Source organism: Callithrix jacchus, chromosome 15 (genome assembly GCF_049354715.1).
Source record: "Callithrix jacchus isolate 240 chromosome 15, calJac240_pri, whole genome shotgun sequence".
NCBI classification, from domain to species: domain Eukaryota; kingdom Metazoa; phylum Chordata; class Mammalia; order Primates; family Cebidae; genus Callithrix; species Callithrix jacchus.
In genome coordinates, this window is record NC_133516.1 from 76,358,170 (window position 1) to 76,380,369 (window position 22,200).

At 61.1% G+C, this 22,200-nt stretch overlaps 1 protein-coding gene across 3 annotated transcripts in view; it reads right to left on the minus strand.

Annotated features, from left to right (window-relative positions):
* PLXNA1 (plexin A1) overlaps positions 1–22,200 on the minus strand; it is a 54,638-nt gene that overhangs the window by 26,744 nt on the left and 5,694 nt on the right. For all 3 annotated transcript variants that reach the window (XM_078351866.1, XM_035273913.3, XM_035273915.3), the window contains exons 2-9: positions 20,498–21,755; positions 18,725–18,907; positions 7,310–7,450; positions 6,056–6,156; positions 5,780–5,903; positions 5,545–5,698; positions 4,656–4,755; positions 2,973–3,087 (exon numbers count right to left, since the gene is read on the minus strand). In XM_078351866.1, coding sequence (XP_078207992.1) covers positions 2,973–3,087; positions 4,656–4,755; positions 5,545–5,698; positions 5,780–5,903; positions 6,056–6,156; positions 7,310–7,450; positions 18,725–18,907; positions 20,498–21,736 — 2,157 coding nt within the window. In that variant the 5' untranslated portion in view covers positions 21,737–21,755. The remainder of the gene's footprint in view (positions 1–2,972; positions 3,088–4,655; positions 4,756–5,544; positions 5,699–5,779; positions 5,904–6,055; positions 6,157–7,309; positions 7,451–18,724; positions 18,908–20,497; positions 21,756–22,200) is intronic.

Genomic DNA, 22,200 nt, shown 5'->3' on the forward strand with positions numbered 1-22,200 from the left:
GGCTTCTTCGAGGCTCCTAAGTCCAGAAAATCTCTTGGCCAGTAGCAGGAGACATGGAGCTGGCTCATGCAGAGTAAGGTCTCAGTCAGGGACCATTCCTGGAACCCAGGACCCAGCCAGGGAACACCACCACCTACCCCAACACCAGTGTGAGTGTGTGGGCCCGTTAGGCATCGAGGCCAATGTGGCTGGCCCCTACCTGCCCGCCCCACCATGCTGAGGCTGGCCTGTCCCCTCGCCACCCCTGCCCTCTGCATGCCCATCGAGGAAGCTGACTGGCTACCTGGGCCACACCCTGTCCTCTCAGGTATTCCCTGCATCCCCACCCCATCTCCTCCCCAACACCCAGCTGGGTGAGAACCCGGGAAGCTCTGGACCCATGCGGCCCACTGAGTCAGGCCTGTGCTGAAACTCCAGTGATCACCTGACTCCAGCTGGCCCGAATCTGACAGGAGGGCCACAGTGGCATGGGTCTCCTGGGATCAATGACAGTTCAGAGCCAGGTCCAGTTGTCCCCAAAGGCTCTGATTACAGCCTTTTCCCCAGTGCATAGTCTCCCTGGTAAAAGGCTGGAAGTCCCCCTGGGAAACACTGGGGGAAGATTAACAAGGTGCATTTTGCCAGTGTACCAGCCTACTTCCTCAAGGGACCCAGGCCTCCCCTTCGTGCAAGGGGGTCTACTAAGACTTGCTCAGGTCTGAGAACTGAATGGCTGGGCACACAACTGTTATGTGGAGATGCCAACCACACCCTTCCTTTTTTGCAGAGTCCAGAAACAGGCATTCCTAAGACAAAGTCCCGACTTCTGAGAGTGTCTCATGAGCTCTGCTTCAGTGGGGGCTCCATGCAGGAGCCCTCAGGCCCTGGCACACAGCACCAGCTGCCTCCACAGCCCCAGCCCAGCGGCCCTTCCCATCAACACACACAGGCTACTCCATCTTCAGACAAACACACAAACCCCAGCACGCAGGCAGGCACAAGAGGCTACAGAGACCCCTCCCAGCATAGGGGCAGGGGACAGGCGGCAGCCTTGGGGGTTAGATCATGCTGTTTCAGCAAGAACCTGGACTTATTACGCTCCTGTCTCAGGAGGTTGCCCAAGGAACTCACCAGAACAGGGACAGGAAGAGGGCTTGCAAGGGAGGGGACTGCACTGGCCATTGCCCCAAGTCTGGGAGGACTCATATCACACCCCTTAGGAACGGCTACATAAAAATCTAGGACTCAAGCTAAAGAAAAGAATAAGTATTCACGAGGTCAAGAGATTGAGACCATCCTGGTCAACATGGTGAAACCCCGTCTCTACTAAAAATACAAAAAATTAGCTGGGCACGGTGGCACGTGCCTGTAATCCCAGCTACTCAGGAGGCTGAGGCAGGAGAATTGCCTGAACCCAGGAGGCGGAGGTTTCGGTGAGCCAAGATTGCGCCATTGCACTCCAGCCTGGGTAACAAGAGCGAAACTCCATCTCAAAAAAAAAAAGCATAAGTATTTGTGGAGAGAATACATTCCCCATACAGCCCCTCAACCCCACACGTGCCTCCAGCCCAGCCCTGCCTGCTCTGCCTCCCCACTCTCTGAGCTCCCAGGGCCACTACTCCAGGGCCCACTTCCTCCACTCCCCAAGGGTGCTCCAAAGTTCATGGCATGGATGGGGGAGGGCTCAGGGAAGGCTGCCCCTGAGAAACTGGGCTATATCAGTCCCAAAACCACCCCAAGCTGCCCAGGGCCCTGCCACCACCCCTGACGACCACTGTGCTGCCCCTTCGCCCGCCCCTGGGCTGTGCACAGCACTGGAGCAAGTGCATCTGCACGTCATTCCCACAGTGACTCACACCCAGCTCTCCCTGGCCTGAGAGGCCCCAGGCCAGCTCCCCCTTGAGACTCTACCATGGGCTCTGCCCACACCCCAGGACACCCTGGCCCAGCACCTTGGGCAGGCTGCATACCCAGGAAAGACCCCCACTGTGTCCCTGGCTCCTGCACACCCACTGTCACAGGCAGTCACCCTGACACAAGCACTGGAGTCCCTGATGCTCTGGGCTACCCTCCACTGCCGTCCTGCCTCTTGATGTCATTCCAGGGAGCAGAAAAGTCCAGTCCAGAGGGTGACCCTGGGGGTCAGGGGGCCTCTGTGAAAAGGCACCCAGAGGAGAGAGGGCCACCATGCCACTTCCTCAGCCCCTAGCTCAGCAGGAAAGCTTGGTGCCCAGCTGTAGGCACCAAGGTCTCCCTGGCAAACAGAACCTGCCCCCTCCAGCCAAAGGGTGTAGTGTCCACAGCAAATGAAAGGGGACCTGGCTGCAAGTCCCGGCTCCACACCCACAGCCGGACCTGGAGCCACAGCTCCAGCCTCAGCTTCTACCACTCAGCACCCGTGGGCCCTGGGTCCTGCCTGTCCCGGTACTAAGTGCCTCAGGTTCCAGAAGGAACAGTCTGCCATTCATAAAGCCAGTGCCTTGCCCAGCCCGGAATAATTACTACCTAATTACTAGCAATTACCACTCAGCGCCCGGAGACTCCAGAACCCACCAGCCTACAGGCATGCTACGCCAGCAAGGTCCCCTGCCCCGCTAGGCTCCTGCACCCCAGGCTCTGCCCGCACCTGCTCTGCAGCCTGACAGTGCCCCACGTTGTACCCAGGAGCCCGCGTCTGCAGCCCCCACATAGGCCCAGGGGCAGAACTTGTCTGAGGCTTCTCCCCTTTCCTGAGGGTCAAGGAGGATGCCCCGGGGCCACCAACAAATACCACAGGCCTGGTTTCAGGCCAAGACAGTGATCCCACAGGCCTCCCAGCTGGCATTCGGGGTCCCCTCGCTGACCCAGGCTGGTGGTGCTGGCACCACATGCCAACATCCCAGTCACCCACAGGCGCTCCCCAGGCCAGGCCTTGGGTGACACCCAGATGGACTGTCTCAATCCAGTTCTGCTCCACCTCCGAAAACCTGAGCCCTACCCTCACCCAGCCTTACCTCAGACACATTGACACGACCCTCCAGAAAGGCGCAGTCAGCTGCGTTGTGTGTGCACACATGGCGGTATTTGCACCAGTGGCAGGGAAAGGAGCCGTTGACACAGGACAGGCAGCTGCAAGGAGAGGTTGGGTGCTGAAGCCTGGGGACCCGCAACCACGCAGGGTCCCCTGTGATCACAAGGATACCATGCCGCCCCCGCTGGTCTTCATAATGCCATCTCAGGGACTTTGCATTGACTGCTCCTGGCCTGGAAAGTTCTTCCCCCAAACGTGAAGGCAGCTGCCCCTCTGTCTCCTCAGGCCTCCCCGACAGCTGGTCTTGCCTGCCCACCCTCCAAAGCCAACCTCTCTTTCTTCTTCGCTGCTTTTTCCTCCAGAGCCTTGATCACAACCTGACTGCCAGCCAGGTGTGGCTACTTGCACCAGAAATGTGTCAGTGCAACTAGGGAACTTCATTTTAAGTCTTGACTCCTTTTAACAAACTTAGATTTTAACTGTAACAGCATGTGCTGCCACAGAGCTGGACAGGGCCATGCACACCACCTCCCTGGCCAGAACACAGGCTCGCTGGGACAGGAGCTTGCCTGTTTCCCTCTGATGTGCCCCAGGGTCTGCCAGGCTGGCCACTGCAGGTGCTCTGCCCACAATGCAGCCTTGCACAGGGCTGACACCTTGCCATCTCAACAACCTCCAGGAAGACGCCACCTCCATCTACTCTCCAGTATCTTCTGACCTGCCAGCTCCCCCAACCACTCTGCTTCTCCTGCAGCCCTTGGCCCCCTCCAGAGATCCCCCACCCCACCTGGGTCGAGACATGTTGCATCCTTGAAATCAAAAGCCTGCCTAGCTCACAGCAGTTGCTCTACAAAAGCTGTGACAGAGTCCATGTGTGAGTCAGTCAACAAAGGCATGCCTGAAAAGTCAGGCACCTCCTGTCTCTGAGGCTAAACTCCACTGCCTCAGCCTGGGCCCTCTGGGTCAGGGAAGGAGTGGGGGCTCTCCTCTGGGCTCACAGTGGGACTCACAGGAGGCCCCCAGCTCCTCCCATCCTTCTTCTGAGGCTGGGGGTGCTCACAGCCAAAATGGGCAGCAGGCATAGCAGCTGCCTCCTAGCCACAATCCCTGGGGACCTGCATAGTGGCCAGCACCAACCTAGGGGCCTGCATAGTGACAAGCACCCACCAGAGGGGACCTGGACGCTGCATTGTCTGGCAGCAGCCTACCACACACCAGAAGCAGCAGGCACCCAAGGGCCATCTCTGGGCCCCTGCCCAGGCCCTCAAAGCAGCCCTCAGCCCTCCACACCAGTGTCCAAGGGCCACTGTCCATACCACTGTGCCCTCGAAGCCATACACGGCTGCCTGGGGCCCTACGCCATCCCTGTGGGATAGGCACTGCCGCCCACTCTGACTGCTGCTCCCTGGTGCACCTGCCCTGGCCTCAGGCACCCTCCTCATTGGTGGCCTTGCCCTGGCTGGCTCCTCTACCTGCAAGCTGCTCTCACAGTGGCTCTCTTGCCTCCCTCACCACCCAGCCTCGGGAGTCCCAGCCATGGAATCACCATCTGCTGCCTGGCCACACAAGGGCATGTCGGCAAACAGCAAGCACAGTTGGACCACAGGGACGGGGGTATGGCAAGTAGCCCAGGACCAGGTGGGTGGAGGGGCCCAAGGACACTCACGACTGGTGGACGCTGCAGTTGTAGAAGACAAAGTCCACAGATGCAAACTTCTTCCCCGTTTCCTTGGACTTCAAGTAGAGTTTCACCACCCGCTGGTCTCCTGCAGGAGCAGCACGGCCAAGTCACCAGGATCCAGGGCAAGCCCAGACAGGGGAACAACTTGCCCAGGGACCCTCTGAGCTGCCACCGACAGTCGCATCAAATGTGCCTCCATCCCCTTCGGCCCCCAGGTGACTGGGGCCTGGGATCTGCTCTGCTTGCCTCCTGCTCAGTAGTGTAAGGGGCTGGGAACCGTGAGGCCCTCCCCATGCCCACAGGCTGCCTGCTCCTGAGGAAGGGCCTGCAGAGCGACTGCCCAATGGGCTGTGGCAGCCAGTGGGGTCCTGTACCCCAAATCCCATGAGATTGTCCCCCACCCAACCTGTGCCCCACGTGGCCCACCCCTCACCTACTCCCACTTCCAGCCTGCAAACCCCCCAAGACCCCAGGTCTCCATGTGTGGTCCCTTCATCTCGCCTACTCTGCCCTGCTTTTCCACCCTCGGTCACCACGGGACACCTAAAGACCTGAATGCCAGTAGGGACAGCAATAATTATGGTAGTGGAGGTGAAGTATGTTCGTGTGTCTATGTCTATATGGTGAGCCCATAGATAAGTCCTAAGAAGGATTTATCCACTGTCCACCTCCCTGGCAGGAGGGCTCTTTCTCTGGCTGCATGCCTGGAGTGTTTCCTCCGCTCTCAGACCAGCAGGTGGTGAGACCCCCTCTGTATCAGCTGTCAGAGTGTTACCAACATGCCCTTGGAACTGAACAAGGGAGGCGATAAACAGGCGGTGACTGGATGGCAGCCCTGGGCAGGCAGCAGGCACCACTGTGTTGGGCCACTCACCCTGGCCCCTCGTGATGGGCGCCACTTCCCGGGCAGAGGGCGAGCGGCAGTGGATCCGGCCGTCCTCCAGGATGCTCTCAGATTCCGTGAAGTCCTCAAAGGAGCAGTTGACACCAGCTGAGAGGTCAGGCACATTCCAGGCCTGCAGCACGAGCTGGGCACGCAGCAAGAGGTGTGGTGAGCAGGGTCCCCATGGCTGCCCCCCACCCCCTACCACCTGGGGCACCACACTTACTGGGACCTGGGACATGGTGACAGATACGTTGCGTGGCTGCACAGTCAGCTGCACGCACTGTAGCAGGTCTGCTGCAAAGCGCTGGGGCTCGTCTGCCCGCTCACAGGCGTCCCGCCTCGAGCAGCTGAAGTCAGAGGGGCTGAGGCTGAGTGGGTGGGGAGACCTATAGGGCCCACCCCCTAGACGGGGTGGAGAACTTGGGGTGGATTACCCTGTACCAGGCTACCCCTCCCCACTTCGAGACCACCATGGCCATCCCCACCTGTCCATACTCACATGCTGTGCAGGACACACCAGCCACAGTGGGGGTCCCGTGACCCCAGACACAGCTCACAGGACGTGTACTGCACACAGCTCTCCACAGGCACCCGCGTCACCTGGGGTGGGGGAGGTGTCAGGCCCCTCCAGTCCCACGCCAGGCATCCCAGCCATCCTCACCTCCAACTCCCTACTCTGCTCTTGTTAGGCCTGGCGAGGCCCTGCACTTGTTCTCAGTCTACACAGGGGTGCCTACAGGGTCTGGTGACCCTGCCCTAGCCAAGCTAGGTAACATAGGTCAGGCTTCTGCTCTGGAAACCCTGGAGGCAGCAGCCAGAGGGAAGAGTCCATATGGGGTGAGCCCATCAGAGAAGCACCTGAAGCTCCAGCCAGAGTTCCTCTCCATCTGTCTGGACTCCCTCCCAGCTGAGTTTCCCCAGGGATCAATGGGCTTGGCGAGCCCCAATCCTAAGCTCCAAGGCAGCCCCAGACAATGCTCAGAGGGCCAGGCACCCGTGTGAGAGCCAGGCGACTCCCCTACAGCTCACTCTAGACTCCCTGGCTCAGCCCATCATCCTAGTGCCAATGGAGGCACGTCCCTGAGGTCCCCAGGAAGGCAGAACCCTACTGCACCCAGGAGGGGCAGGGGAGAAGCAAGAGCCAGCCGTAAGGGGAGAGAGGCCTGGCTTCAGCTGGTGTGCCCAGCCTGGCCCCACCTGCCCCATCTGCCGACCCTCCAACAGCCACAGGCCACTAGGTTGGGCCAAAGGGCAAAGGTGAACTCTAGGCAAGTCAGGCCAGGGACTCAAGTCCATGGCCTTACAGAGCTGGGCCAGGCACCAGGCCAGCCATAGGCCCCACAAGCAGACCCACTGGATAGAGACCCAGCCCTAGGCCTGAGGACTCAGGGGCCCTGCCCACCCCAAACCCTTCAGTGACACCTGTCCTCTGAAATCACTCTCCTTCACATATCTGTTTCCGTGGTCAGGAAGTCTATAGGGGAGGGGTGAGAATTCCAAACCCAGCTCAGGAGAACATGGAGGCAGCAGTGATGTTGTGGGTCCCCTGGTGCCCAGGCTGGTTCCCCACAGACCCAGCCAGGCCCATGAGTCTGCAGGTAGGCAGAGCACAGACCAGCTTGAAACCACTTTCACCAGGAGCCATGAGTACCTGACTTGCGATGTGGCCCCACTCCCACTGCTCGGTGACTAGAGTTCCTGGCAGGAGGCCCCCCATCTTCAGCCCACACCATCTGACTGGTGCAGCACCCACCTGCTTCTCAGTCATGGCATAGAGGTACTGGTGGTTGGGGCTGAGGACGAGGTCTCGAAGTATGGGGTTGCCCTCCTGGGCCACCACGCTCTCATAGGCCAGGGCAGGCCGGCCGCCGGGGTTCGAGAGGTCCACCAGGATCTGCAGCAGCAAGGGTCCCTAACTGGGGCTGTGCTGACACCTCCTTGACCCAGCCCTTCCCCCACCGAAGGTCAGGGGTCGAAAGCCCCTCCCTGAGCTGCCCAGACATGCATGAGCAGAGAGAGCCAGGGCCAGCCACACTCGCTCTCTACATCCCCAGCCCCAGCCCCAGTGCAGGGCAAACTCAGATCCCAACAGGCCAGTCTGGGACCCAGCCCCTTTATCAGTCAGCAGAGGCTAGAGGGCACTGGGGCCTGGAGACAACCACAGCCCAGCGCTCACCATGGAGCAGCTCGGCCACACCCAGGGAGAAGGCTGCAGGAGTCCCATGGGTGCCCAGCCATCCCTGGAGCCAGGCTGGGCTTCTGAAGGAGGGGTGTTGGTTGTTGGTGGCAGAGGCTGGGGCTCACAGGGAGTCTAGGGTGGCTGGGACCAGGAGACTCCAGGATGGGGTGTCCTGGGGGTGGGGGCATCCCAGCAAGAAGGCAGTGGAGGAGGGTGGGAGTCTCATCGGCATGAAAATGTATTCCAGATCCCAAACAAACCAGGCGTTAATTAGCCAGCTCTTCTCCTCCGAAGCTTTCGATGCTGCAAGTATTTTTAGTTGCTTTTACCAAACAAATGTATTTAATTAACAGAAAGACCCATGGGGCTTTCCAGAGATGGGACTCCTGGGGCGTGTCTGCCCAGCTATGAGTCCAGGGCAGGCTCTCACGCTGTGGGCTGTGGCCTGCTTCCACCAGCCTGACTGGTTCCCATTCCCCAGGGGTAGCCAACCTCTCCACCTCTACCTGAGGGCAGGGGCCTGAGCCCAGACTCAGTACCCCCTCCTCTGTGACCTCATGGTGACAGGGCAGGCAGGGCAGGTCCAGGGCAGTAGGGCCCGGCAAAAGCCCCTGGTTGGAGCCCGATCCATCAGGCCTGGGCCAAGGGCAGCCAGCCAGGGCGGGGCGCTATGTTTCTGGGCCAAAGAGGCTGTCGGCTGGGAGAGGGGGAGGGCTGCATTCCTGAGCGCCGGCGGCCACCCCCCACATCCGCTCAGCTGCCTCGCCTCCAAGCAGGCTTAAGTCAAACCAGACCAGGAAGAGTGGAGCCCAGAGCTGGGCAGGGGAGGAGGCGGCCAGGACGGCCCATCTGCAACCATGGCCCATGGCCGCTGGGAGAAAGGACGCAGGGACAGCGGGTGGCCCAGGCACAGCCAGGCCACAGCTACCCAGTGCCCCTGCCGGTGGGGTCTAGACTGCACCCACACATGATCCCAGTGCACTTGCGCCTGCCTGTCCTGCGGCTACAGCAGGAATGGGAGTCCTTGTTCAAAATGACCAGTGGCCCAAGGCCAGCCGGGTGGGAGCTTAGGTGCCAGCACCACAAACCCCCTGCCTTACTCTGGGCCAGTAGCCAGAGGGCAGGTACTCAGACCCAGGTGGATGCCAGCCAGGACCAGCCTCTGGGCCTTACTGCCTGGGTCCAAACCTCTCTCTGCCTCCATTTCCCTACCTGTAAAATGGGGATGACAGACACCCCTCCCTTTGACAGAGCTGTTTTGATGTTTACATGAGGACCAGGCCAGGTGTGCCAGGTGGTAACAGGGAGGACCCAGGGAGGCCAGGCCCAAAGCAATCACTGCATCTCAGCAGCCAACCACACAGCCAGGTCAGTGGCTTATGACAGTCGCCAGGCAGTGGGGACAGGAAGACAAGGAGGGCAGGAAGATGAGGGCAGGACACTGCCTGGGTGGAGGCTGGGGCAGGGGTGCCCAGTGTGCAGACCTGGGGCTCCAACCTGGAAAACCCAGGTTAGGGACTGCGATACCTCTCATCTCCTCCATCCCCACAGCCCTTCAGAGATCCCCAGTGGCTTCCCACTGTGAAGCCCAGGCCCAGCTTCCCTCCCCCACCAGCACCAGGTCTATAGCTCCTCCCTACCCCCCCCCAGGCCTGGCCCCTCTTGCCCCTGGCAGCAGGGCCTCTTTGGCCTGAGCTGATAGAACCTGGCCCAGCATGCAGGGAGCACTTGAGAGGGGTCTGAACAGGAACAGGACCAGAGAGGGACAAGCCTCCTGCCTCACAAAGGCCAGGGCCACTTGACGCTGGGGTCTGACCCTGGCCTGGCCTGCTAAGCATCCGCCCACTCAGGGTTGGGGGCACAGATGTCACACCAAGGGGTAGAGGAAATGGGTCAGGGAAGGGCAGGTCCAGGGGGCACACCAGCTCCAAGGCAAGGAACGGTGGGCAAGGGGTGCAATGAAGGGTCCTGGGGAGGAAAGAAGCTGTAGGAGCCACAGGCTGGGCCCCAGGCACGCCCCGCTCCACCTGGCAGCATGCCGACTGGACAGGTGGCTCCAACAGCTGCAGCCGGGAGCACATGCGTCCAGCTGTCCATCTGCCATGTACCCATCTGTCCACCCACCTGTCCCGCACTGGCTTACCCCCACCCCTTCACACACACAGGCTGGGCCCAGGAAGACAGGGCCCCAGGAGAGGCCATGGCATGGCCAGAGGGTAGTGTGAGTGAGACACTGGGGAGGCCATGGCCTAGCACACCAGGCCAGAGGATGGAGGGCATGCAGAGCAGGCTGCACACTGTTCACTGAGGCACCACAGTCCTGGCTCAGCAGGCCCCTGTGTGCGCACACATGTTCTGAGGGGCATCCAGCTAGGACAGTGGTCCCCAGGATGTGTGCCTGTATCCCAGACAGCATTCAGGGTGAAGGGCCTGTGCAACCAAGCCAGCTTCATCAGACCACACAGACAGGAGGTAAACTGAGGCTCACACAGCACCTGCCAGGGGAACCCAGGGCCTTGGACCCGCAACTGCACCTGGGGGGAGCACAGAAGCTGCTCACAAAGTGGGAAGGGGGAGCCAGCACCCAGAAGGAGGGTGTTCCAGGAGAATCAAAGAGTGTAGGGGTACAGACGGCAGGCGGGCCTGAGGCCAGAGTGGCTGGCAGGACAGCAGGGCACACGCCGGCCTGGAGCCCACGTGCCAACGTTCACACCCTGGCCACAGCTGTCCACTTGTGGGCCACCCACTTGGAGGCAGACCACCCACTTGGAGGCAGCCCACCCTCAAGGTAGCTGGACCCAAAGCCCTTCCCACAGCAGCTGGGCAGCTGGCAGAGCAAACCAGAGGCTTGATGCATCCTGGCCATGGGGCTGGGGCACAGGCATGCCCTGGAATCCTCCCCTAGCTGTCACCTTCTTGCTCTGCAAATCTTTCCCCAAAGACTACCCGAACCTTCCATGACTGGCCCCAACAGCCCAACCTCCCACCTCCCAGCACTAAACAGGAGCTGGCGATGCCCATGCATGCCCCCATGCCTGAGAGGACCCTCCCCTTTACCCAAGGGGCTTCAGCAAGGCCATCAGCCTCCCTGGACATGTCCCTTGGCTGCACCAGGCCCCCACCCAACCCTGGCTGGGGGGACACGGGTAACCCCACCCACTTCTGCCTAGACCATCTAACCCTGGGGTCCCTGTCCTACATGCACATAGGCGAGTTGACCCTGGCCTTGGAGCTGAGACTGCAGTGCAGTCCCGAGGCACCAGGTCCCCAGGCCTCTCAGTGCCAGGGCCAGGCCAGGCGCAGCCCTCACTTGTGGACTGAGCACCTCCCACTGCCACAGGGCTCGCCTGACCCTCCCCACAGAGGAGGGAGCAGTTTTATCCCTTTGCCCCAAGGCACAGCAGGCAGGGCTCACTGCAGGCCCCAGGCTGGCCCTGCTGACTGTATCCACTCCCATCACTGCCACAGCCCTGGCCAACTGCTGCAGGCGGGCAGCTGAGGGCCCGGCCAGGTCAGCTGTCCATCCCGCCCAGAGTCAACAAAGGACCCATTCTCCAGGCTGAGGGCATGCGGGGGTGCTGGGAGGATGTCTGGGCCACCCAGGCTATGTGCCAGGGCCGGCACGCGCCCCAGCCGCCAGGAGGCAGGGGGCTGCCTGGCTTGGCCCTGACCTGGCAAGAGGAGTTGCCCAGTTCTGCCCAATCCACAATGGCAGCCAGGGGCCTGGCTCTCCCCCTGCCTGTGCACCTGTGGAGCTGCTGTCTGGCTCCAGGGCTGGGGGAAGGACAGGATGAGGTGGGGACAGGCAGACCAAGGGCAGCAGCTAGGGAGGCAGCCACACGCAGAGGCCTCACACGCCTCTCAGCCTTTCTGCAGAGGCAGCTGCCAAACCTGTTCTTAGTGTGAGGTGGTCCCAGGAAGGGCTGCTCCACGGGCAGGAGCCTCTGCTGCCCTCTCTTCTCAGGATCCCCCACAGGGCACAGAGCCTACCTGCCTCTCCGCTTCCCGGCCAGGACTGCACAGCTGAGGCAGGCCCCAGTGGACCCACTCCTGGACCCTCGTCACCCCTCACAGGACTGCCTCTTCCTCCAGCTGGGGATAAGTTCTAGGCCTCCTTCCTGGGTCCCCATCACTCTCAGAAAGGCCAGGAGGAATTTGATACTGGAAAAGCAATTAGTGATTTCCTCTTGGCAGTAATTGGGTAATTAAAACAGGATTTGCAGGAAGCCTGAGAGCTGGAATCCCGCCAGACACACCTGTTGGGGGAGAGGGTGTCCCAGGAATCCCATCTTTTCACCCCCAACCCTCAGCACACAGGGAAGAGTAGGGACCGAGGTCAGGGTCCTGGCAGGTGGAGGACAGCCAGGGCTGCCTTAGACAGGCTTCAGCCTGCCCCAGCAGCAACCACTCAGCAAGGAGTGGACCTGCCTGACCCCTGGTCTCATCTGCTAACATCCACCTCACAGAGCTGTGTGAGAATCAGGAGCTCATGGTTCCAGAGGGGAAGGCAGGCATGTTTGCTTGGCCCTGTGGCAGGGCAGATGTGCATAGCTGCCTGGGGAACCTAGCGCCCTGCTGGCAAGGCCACACCTGGCAGGGCCACCATGAGCCACCATAGACTGCACCACCTCAGTCACACACTGGGGCTTGGCCAGGGTCCTGCCACAGCCAGGCTGTCACCAGCATGGGTCCTTCGGGGGCACAGGCAGCAGGGACCATCTGCCCCAATGTCTTCTCTCAAACCCACCAGCCACCTGATGCCCTCTCTCCTCCATCCTGTAACCTCAATGCCACCTCTAGCCCTGACCCTAGTGCCATCCCAGGGCCCTGGGCCCTCAAAGACCCACACCCCCTATCCAGCTGGTCCTCCCACCTTCTCCGGTGAAGTGACCCACCTCACAAGCACACTGTCCCCAAGGCAGCCCCTGAAACCCCAAAAGGCACAGTGCGATTCCCAGCATGCACTGGGGCACCTCTGAGTTTTGGCCCTCCTGTTCCTTGTCCCCAGAATACCTTTCCAGCAGACCACCCAGCCCCCTGGGTTGTTCCAGCCTCCATAGCCACTGCAGGCTGCTAGCCGCTCCTACACTGTGGTTCTTGCTATGGTTGAGTCTGTCTGCCTGTGGGGGAAGGGGCCTGCCTCCACATTATCAAAGATGTTGTGGGGTCCATGCCCAGGCTTAGGCCTGACTGGCAGGGCCCTCTGTGTGTACCCCATGGGTGGCCCTACTGGCTGCGGGGAAGCAGAAGCAATGCTCGTGAACCACCCTCATTTGCCAGCAACTCTGGTACAGTACTTATTATGCCCACAGGGCAAATAGGAGATCCCTCCCTGATTCCTCATGGCTCGGCCCACAGTGGCCAACCACACACAGGAGAGGCAGAAAGGAGGCGGCACATGCTCGCCAGGAAGCACAGAGGTCGGCACGTCACCATGCAAGGTTCCCCCAAGGGGCCTGGGGCTGCTGGCCTAGGTGAGCAGTGGCAGTACACACTCAGGCCTCACAGAGAGCAGTGGCCACCACAGGCAGCTGGCTCCACCCCATCCCAAGAAGACACTGGTGGGGGCACAGCATAGACGGACCCAGCAGACTGCCCAGGAGCACCCATTACATGCTGCCAGGCACTGCCACAGGCCCCCACCGAGTCCTCCAGCAGCAGCAGAGGCAGTCCTGGAGAGGAAGGGTAGAATGACAACAGAGGCTCCATAGCCTGGCTCCCAGGCTGAAACCTTCTGGAATCCTTCTGCCACCAGAATCCACACAAAACTGTGCTTATAACAAGCCCGCAAGGACTGATGACACCACGGCCCTCCAGAGTGGGCAGGATACATAGGCGTGTGTGCTTGGAACACAAAACATGAGGACACGGCACACACTGCAGCTGCCTCCGGTAAGGAGGAGTCTCAGCAAGGACGCTGACGCCAAGCACAAGATGACGACTCAACCCCAGAACCCACATAGCAGTACACGGCGTCGAAGGCCAGCCAGGGCAGTCACCCTGGAGAGGGAAGGACTGGGAGGGATGGTGGGTACCTGTGCTCTCCCGTGACACACCCCCTCCTACCACATCACTGGCACAGACCCTGGACAGGGAGGCTCACTGCAGACTTGAACAGGCTCAAGCTGCCAACCCAGACTTGAACAGGCTCAAGCTGAATTGGGCACCGGCCACCAACTTCCTTGCACTTCCGTGGGCTCTGAGATGACACTCAACTTCCAGAACTCACAAATTCCAAAATCCTGCCTGGGGTTCAGGGGGTATGGTGGGAGTGCAGAGGCCTCTGAAGCATGCTGAAAGCTTCTAGAGCAGCGGGGCCTCTAGGGGGCAGGTGTTCCTTGTCTCCAGGCAGCCCAGGAGCACAGCATGTGCTGAGCTGTCTGCAGAGGGGAAGTCCGCTGGGTGGAGGGCACCTCCGACACTGTCCAGGGCTCCAGGGGCTTCGCTGAAGCTCCAGGCCCTGCAGGTCACCATTCCTGGGGCTCATGGACAGGAACTAATGCCACAGGCCTCCTAGGCACTTCAGAGACCCAGCAGCTGCAAGTCCCGCCACTGCAAACTCCTAGGAGTGCCGAGGAGCGGTGTGGACCAGTCAAGGTGCAGGATGTGCCGCAGCATGAGTCCTGAGGGCCCATGAGCAAGGGACAGGGGCCAGCCACGCCAGGCCGCACACATGGTGCTGCAGCTATAGCCCCTGTGCAGGGACCTCTGAAGGGAGATGCTATGACGGCTCATCGGGGCCAGCTCCAGAAGGAACTTCAAGCCCCAAGCCTTCCTGGGATACGCCAAGATGCAGCCAACATCGGGGAAGGAAACCAAGGCCCCAGAGGATGGGGCTTTTGCCAGGGCAAGCTCCAACTAAGCCCGGGTGCACCCCACAGCCCAGGTGGGTGGCTTCTCTGAGCTGCTCAAGGCCACAGGGCATGTCCCTGGGCCACAAATGGTGGCCCAAAGCAATGCTTGAGTTGGCCCTGTTATACTTTCTCAAAACATGGATTAGTTGCCAACATTTAATAATCAAGAGATCTCACAGAAAATACAGATTTCCAGAATCTCTTGAAAAACCAGGTGCCCAGGTAGTCAGGCCTACATTCCCAGCATGGGCAGGATGGGCCTCAGACAGAGGCAGGCTCCTTTTGCCCCACAGTGGCAGCAGGACCAGAGCAGGGCTGGCCTCGGGTGCCCTCAGCGGGCCCATAGGGCCAGGCTCTCTCGAGCTTCACTCTATAGGGGGAACAGCACCGGCTCTGCAGGAGGCTGGGGCCTGTGCTCTCCCCTCCCATGGAGGTATCTGGGCTGATGCTAAAGGACTTGAACCAGGGGCTGCCCCTGGGAGCTCCTGACATGGCTGGGGTCCCCAGAGGGCACAGGAGGAGCTGAGAGCAGGGCCCAGGAAGTGCACCAAGAAGCACCCCAGTGAGAGAGGCACCCCAATGGGAGAGGCTGCCTCTGTGGGGGCAGGGCAGGTGTCGGGCAGGGCTCTGGGGAAAGGAGAGGGGGCAGGGGCACCCCCAGTCGGCCCCACAGCTGAAGTTGGCAGGTCTTAAATTAATCAGCTACAATTTTACACAACAGTTTGGCAGGGGCTGGCAAGGGGCCAGCCAAGTCCCTGGGGCTCCCCAGATGCTTTTTAAAGCCCAGAAAGGACCGGCCTGGGAAAGACTGGGAGTGGTCGGCCTGGCAGGCCTGCCCCTGGGTCAGGCGTGGGCTGGGGGGTCCCCAGGGCCTGGCTCCAGCAGGCCAAGTGGAGAGGGCAGGAGGCGGGGCCCTGAGCTCCAAGAGCACAGCCAGGCCAAGCTGCCTCAGGGGAGGAGGAGCCCTGTGTGAACAGGCAGGAGGGAGCCCCAGGCCCAGCCCCTCCCCAAGACCCTGAGAGCAAGGAGGAGGGGCAGCCCAGGGGGAGGGGCTCGGCGCAGCCCTCCTCACCCTGGCTCAGGATCCTGGACTACAGCCAGCCCCACACCCAGGCTGGGTCAGGATGACAAGGAGAGATGAGAAGTGAAGTTCTGCTGCCCAGGGCCAGACCAAGAGGCCTGTATGCGCCGGCAGGGAGCAAGCATCCTTCACAGTGGAGCAAGGCCAGAGGCCTCTCACTGGAGCCTGCAGGACATTACAGAGCCTAGGCAGGCAGAGTGGGACTCGAACCCAGGCCCCAGAACAAGTGAGGTTAGATCTCCTCCTGGCCCCTTGCCCCAAACCCAGGGCATCCTCCACCCATGTGGCCTGTGGTGGGAAATCAGGCCTGAGGCGCCCACAGTGACTAGGGAATAGGAGAGGCAGAGAGGATCAAACAGGCACCCACCCCAAAACACACCCACAGCAGGAGAGCCCCAGCCAGGTCTGAGTGGGTAAAGAGGGACTCCTCAGAGAGGAGGTCACTGAGGAAGGGGCCTAACTCTTGAGAACTCTGCCCAACCTCCTTCAAGCAACCGCAGAAAGGGAGGCAAGAGCCAGCAGCCCTGAGCACTTGCCTCAAGCACTCAGTTTCCCCACCTGTCAAATGGATGACAGGCTGCTCTGAGGCCTCTGTGGGGTGCTGGTGCACAGTCAGCACTCACCACACACCCCAGACAGCAGGAGCACGGATTGCTCAGGGCCAGACGGTGGATGGGAGAGGGCTGGGACCCATGCTGACGTGTACCCATCTGCATGGCACTGGGGTTCAAAAACCCTGCTCAGGATGTGCCCAGCTGCTAGCTGGTTTAAGAACAAGTAGATTTGGGTGAAAGGATGCAGGTGGCAGGTTCTTCACTGATATGACTGTGTCTGTGTCCAGGAGGACAAAGCAGGGGTGCACCTCACCTGGGGGGGCTCTGAACAAAACTGAGACCCAAGTCCCCAACTGCAGACTCTGCCAGGCCAGCAACCCCTGGCACAGCTGACCCCAGATGCCCGCAAAGGGTACCATCCACTCATACGCAGCCCACGGCACCCAGTCTAGACTTATTTGGGAGTGGAGGGAGGCGGTACCCAGGATGGGCACTGGGAGGCAGGTATGGGCACCTAGAGGCTCTGAGGAGAACTCAGGGCTCTGAAGGGTGGCTAGCCGTGTCAGGCCACGAGGATGCAGCCTCCACCTTCCCAGCTGCCCACACAGCCAGGCTTGAGGCACCCGGCCCAGGGAGCAGAGGACAGGCTCCACCCCTACCTACTGCCCTGAGAATGGCCCTTCTTGGGACTAGGGGTGGGAGGGGGAAATGGGGAGAAGGAGTGGGGAAAGGAGGAAGGGGAAGAGTTGATAGAATCTCATCCCAGAAGAAGCCTCTTTCCATAGATGGGCCCAAGCCCAATTCCAAAGTTCCATGCTCCGTGCCTCAGTTTCCCTCTGTGGGACTGGGGTGAGGAGACAGGGGAGACAGGCCAACTGGCACCCAGATGAATAGCTGTGTCCCACTGCTCCCCTAGCAAGGCTCCAACCCAAATGATGCCCCTGGGACACAAGAGAATGAGTACCGGGCAGCAGGAACAGGGTAGGGCTGGAGGAACCTGGTCACTGGCTCTGGGTGTGACTAGGCTCTGGGGTAACAGGCTCTGGGGTGCCCCACGAAATGTCTGCAAGCTGCTGCACTGGGCTTCCACATAAGCACAGCCCTCTGCCTGGCAAAACCCACCCCAACACCCACCCATGTGCTTGAGAGCCCTGTGTGCCTCCCAGTATGAGGAGACGGAGTACAGGCTGGGAGGACGGGAGGGGCCTCATACCAGAGCCACAGGGTGGCACCCCACATGGGGGCCAAGAGGGAGGTCACAGCAGAGGACCTGACTCAGGGGTCACAGGACTTCCCCCATCAGCTTCAGCCTCACAGCCACTGATAACAGAACCAACAGGACCCAGGGGCATCCCTACCCTGGGGGGCCTGCAGTCAGCAGCTGGGCCCCCCTAACCCTATACCACCAGCAACCCCACCAACCCAGAGCCTGGACATCTGGCTCATTTCACAGAGGAAATGCTGAGGCTGCAGCAGATCCCGTCCCAGAGATCACAGAGCCAAGGAGGGGCAGGACTCCCCACCATTCCCAGGGCAACTAACAAGGCAGAGATGGGAGGCCCCTTCCAACACCAGGCATGGGGCTGAGAGCTGCCAGCCCTGGCCAGCCCTAGGCCCAGCCCCACCTGCAGATGCACATGGGCTTGGGGAAGCTGCATCAGCACCGGCCTCTGGTGCCTGTTATGCACCCCCAGGGCCCACTCCTGCCCACTGGGTCTCTGGGGTACCCAGGCACCCCTACCCTTCAGTCTTTCTGGGAGCTTCCTCCACACTGGCCAGCCTGGTGCCCACCCTAGCCCAGGTAGCTCCCCTCCACCCACGCCCTCCAGGAAGCTCTGCACGGACTTTGTCCAGTCCACCATTCTGGGGAAGGAAAGGAGAACCTCGAAGAGCAGACAGCCATTCCTGCAGCACCCTGCCCTCACCCTGCCACCGTGGGGCCAGCTCAAGCCTGTGGCCCAGAGCTCCTCTAGCACCAGCCAAAGACGGGCGGGGGCACTACCCTTGCCCTGCCCTTGGCCCAGCAGAGGGGCTTGGGGGAGGCAGGGCCAAGGTCTCCAGCCCAGCAGAATGCTGAGGCAGCAGACACTGGATCTCCCAGCTCGGGAGCAGGGCCCAGAGGGGAGGGGTCATGTGGGCCTGCCCTCACCACCCACACATAGCAGCATCCCTCAGAGGTCAGAGAGTGCCCTTGGAGAGCCGGCCCCTGCCTCAGCATCCCAGGGCCCTGCACAGGCTCCTGCGTGGTCTCAAAGTATCCTTGCTTAGTGGTCCTGGGGCCAGTAATGGTCAGAGGCACAGAGAGGAGTGGGGCCCTTTAAGGTCACTGGGCCCAGTGTAAGGCACACTCCTCCTGCCCCCACATATGCCAGATCTAGCCTCCCACAACACAGAGAAGCATTGTCCCTGCCACCACCTTGGAGGGCCTCAAGCCTCTGCTCCTGTCCCAGGCAGGAACTGCCTCCCAAGCCCCTCCTCGCCCAGCCCACCCAGGCCTGACCTTGCGGATGCGGCCACTTCGCGTGCCAGCGAATACCACAGTGCGGCCCCGGTAGTCATAGGCAGCCACGGCGGTCAGGCCATCGTCCTTGTCCACGAACAGCGGCGTCCCCTCAATGGTGACTGTGCCCCCCAGGGGCTGGTTGAAGTCCTGGCCGCAGAAGTCGTCGTCAATCTGCAGGGGCTGTGGAAGGGGCAGGGTGAGAGCCACTCCCCAGGCGCCTTCTCCCGGAGGGCTGGGCCTCCCTGGATAGGGCTGGGAGTGTGGTTGTCTTTCTAGAGAGGTTGAGGGTAGCCCCCAGAGAAAATGTGTACACTGAGAGGGTTTATTTAAGACAAGAGGGAGCAGGTCACACGTGAAAGGCAAAGGGCTGGCTCCCAGCTAACAGCCTGAGAAAGCAATCAATAGCATGAGGTTCGGGAGCAGCTGGGGCAGCGTGGAAGGGTGCTGCTCCACCACCAGGCCCAAGGAGAGGGCAGGGCAGGTGGGGAAGGGATGTGGGAAGAAGTGGGGCAGATGGTCCCTGTCTGCAGCCGGTTTGTTGGGGGGCCAGGAGGAAGGGGCACGGGAGGCTGGGCCAGGACTGGGCCACATGGAATGAACAGGTGGGAGAGGGCAGTGGGGACCGTCCCCAGGGAGGAAAAGAACTGGCCCCAGCTTTGGGACAGAACACAAAGAGAGAGTGTGGTGGGGCTTCACCCAGTCTCTGCCCCTCCAAGCCTCAGTGTCTCCATCTGTATGGTACAGAGAAAACATGTGTCTTGAAAAGCCAAGGGGAGGGTGGACAACCACATCTGCCAAGCACACATGGGCCCTGCCTCACACAAACGGTGAGTGTGAGATGGAAGGGCTAAGGGGCCCTTGCGGTCCCACTCTGCCCAGAGGACAAAACCAGGGTCACCTCCAGGTCAGAGATGGGAGGCTGCAGCCAGAGAGGGGCAGGCCTTCCCCTAGGCTGGCCAGTGACACCCAGCAGCAAGCACAGAGGGCCTGGCCTCAGGGGTCCCAGGTCTGGGCTAATTCCCAGTCCCTTCACTTTCCACCCTGAGCAAGCCTGCCCAGGAGTGTGAACAAGATGCTGCCTAAAAGGCAGCAGGATAGAGGCCCAGCCTTGGGATGGGTGCTGGGTGCAGTGGCTCCTTGGAGTCAGGGTCACTTTCTCTGCAAGGTATGGAATGCCGCCTGCACCAGGGCACTATCAGCTCCCATTGCTGGGCAAAGGCAGAGGCCCAGCGGGCAGGTGCCACCAGGGGCATGTGGGGGACACAAGCGCTCCATGGAGATGGTGTATGGGCTCACCTGATTGATAGGGTCTGGCCCCAGCTCTGCCTCTCACTGGTTGTGTGACCTAAGGCAAGTTACCCCCCATCTCTCTGATCCTGTCACCTCATCTGTAGGATGGGGACAAGATAGAGCAGGAAGCACCCATCGTGGGACCAGGTACATGGCCAACACTCTGTCTGGTGTCCCACAGGGGCTGTGGACTATGCCAGCAGGGCCTCGTCACCCCCATCTTCTGAGGCACCAGACACCATCATGGCTGGGAGCAGCCTTTGGGGCCAGTACACTGGGTCCAAACCCATTCTCTGGGGGATGGAAAAGGGCAGCCCCACCTAGCTGGGTCTTGGGCATGGCCAAGCCAAAAGCCAGCCCTGGCATGCAGCAGGCACCACTGGGAGTGTGTATGATACTGATACTATTGTCCCGGCGGGGGGTGGGGGTGCGGGGACGGGGGATGGGGCCTGGGAGGAGGGGTGCCCCTGCCGCACTCACCGAGTTGATGCAGCCCAGCTCCTTGTTGAGCAGCCACGGCAGGGAGAGCTTGCCTTCTCCACGGTAGCAGGACTGGATGCGCTCCTTGATCTTCTCCTTGATGGCCCTGAGTGTGAACAGGCACAGGGCTGACTCCTTGGGCGGCTTCACGCGGTTCTTCTGGCCCTGGGCAAACACGGTGAACAGAACATCCTCATCCTCGGCCAGGCCCAGCTGGCGGGCCAGGGCACGGCCTGGCCGGCTCAGGAAGGCGTCCTGCACCAGGCGGTACTCCACGCCTGCCTGCTCGCAGCCTATGGGGAACTCCACGTATGAATAGAACTTGGGGTCGTCCACGCAGAGCCGCACGATCTTGGAGGTGAAGAAGTGCTCGCCGGCAGCGTCAGGCGAGGTCAGCTGCGTGTCCAGCTGCAGCGTGAGGTAGTAGACAAACTGCTCGCTGCGGAAGCTGTACACGTAGTAGATGTCAAAGGCTGGGAACTTGGACAGCGTGTCCGACGGGATCTTGAGCTGCGATGACACAAACTCATCCTGGTACACGAAGCCGAACATGTCAGCATCCTCCTCGTTGGCCATGAGCCGGCGGCTGGACAGTGTGGGGAAGTACTCGGACTTGCCATCAATGGGAGTGCCCACAAAGAGCTTGGCCTGGCCCTGGCCTGGTGGCCCGGCAATGAGCACGCCCGCCATGCTGCCTGCCTCCCGCACACTGGACAGGTAGTGCTCCTTGCGGTGGTGTGGCTCGCCCAGCTTGAAGAGGTCGTCCAGTCGCAGGAACTGGCAGATGCCTTGGGAGGCGCTGCCACAGGCCAGCAGGCGGTTAGCGGCATAGTCTAGCAGCAACAGCTTGTTGACGTTGTCCGTGCTGCCCAGGCCGTGGGGGCAGGACTGCACGCTGGGCGGCGGGTAGCACTTCTCGTTGTCCTCCACAGGGCCTGTGACATGGGCTCGCAGCAGCGTCAGGTTCCCCGACAGCTTATAGATACGGTTCACCGCACCTACGTATACCTCGCCTGTCTGCTCGTGCACCACTAGGTGTGTGAGGCCCCAGTCGCTGGCTGAGAAGGTGCGGAAGTGGGGCTGCAGACCCCTGCCCGCCCTGGGCGAGCCTGCCTCAGCCCACATGCCTGGCAGCGGTAGCAGCAGCAGCAGGAGCACCTGCAGGTTCCGTGGTGGTAGCAGCATGGCAGGCTGGGGCCTCCGGCCTCGGTGCTCCGGTCCTGCTGGGGCAAGCTTCATGGCGCCGGGAGCTTCAGCCCTGGGGAAGGGGCAGGAAAGGACATGTGAATGCAGGCACGGCCCCCACCACCAGCAAGCACACACCTGAACACTCGTGTAGGCGTGCACACCCCATCCCATGATCTTCTAGTGTGAGCCTTTCCTGTGCTAGGCCTGCCGACTCCATCTCCAGGAGGCAGGATGTGACCCACCAGGAGGAGCCAGGGGTGAACCGGGGCACCTCCCCAGCCTGAGGCCCTGTGAGCTGTGGGGTACACCAGGTGTCCCCAGGATATTTGGCATGAGGACACCCCATCGGCACCTGTGCCCTGCCATCACTGGCAGAGGCCAGGAACAGGGAGGTGGGTGACAAGAGCCTGAGGTCTAGACTGGGACCACAGCTGATATCTCATCTGTAAAATGGGACCTAGAAAGCATCCCTCACCCAGAGCTTCCCTATGCCCTGGGGAGCAGGATCCTCCCTA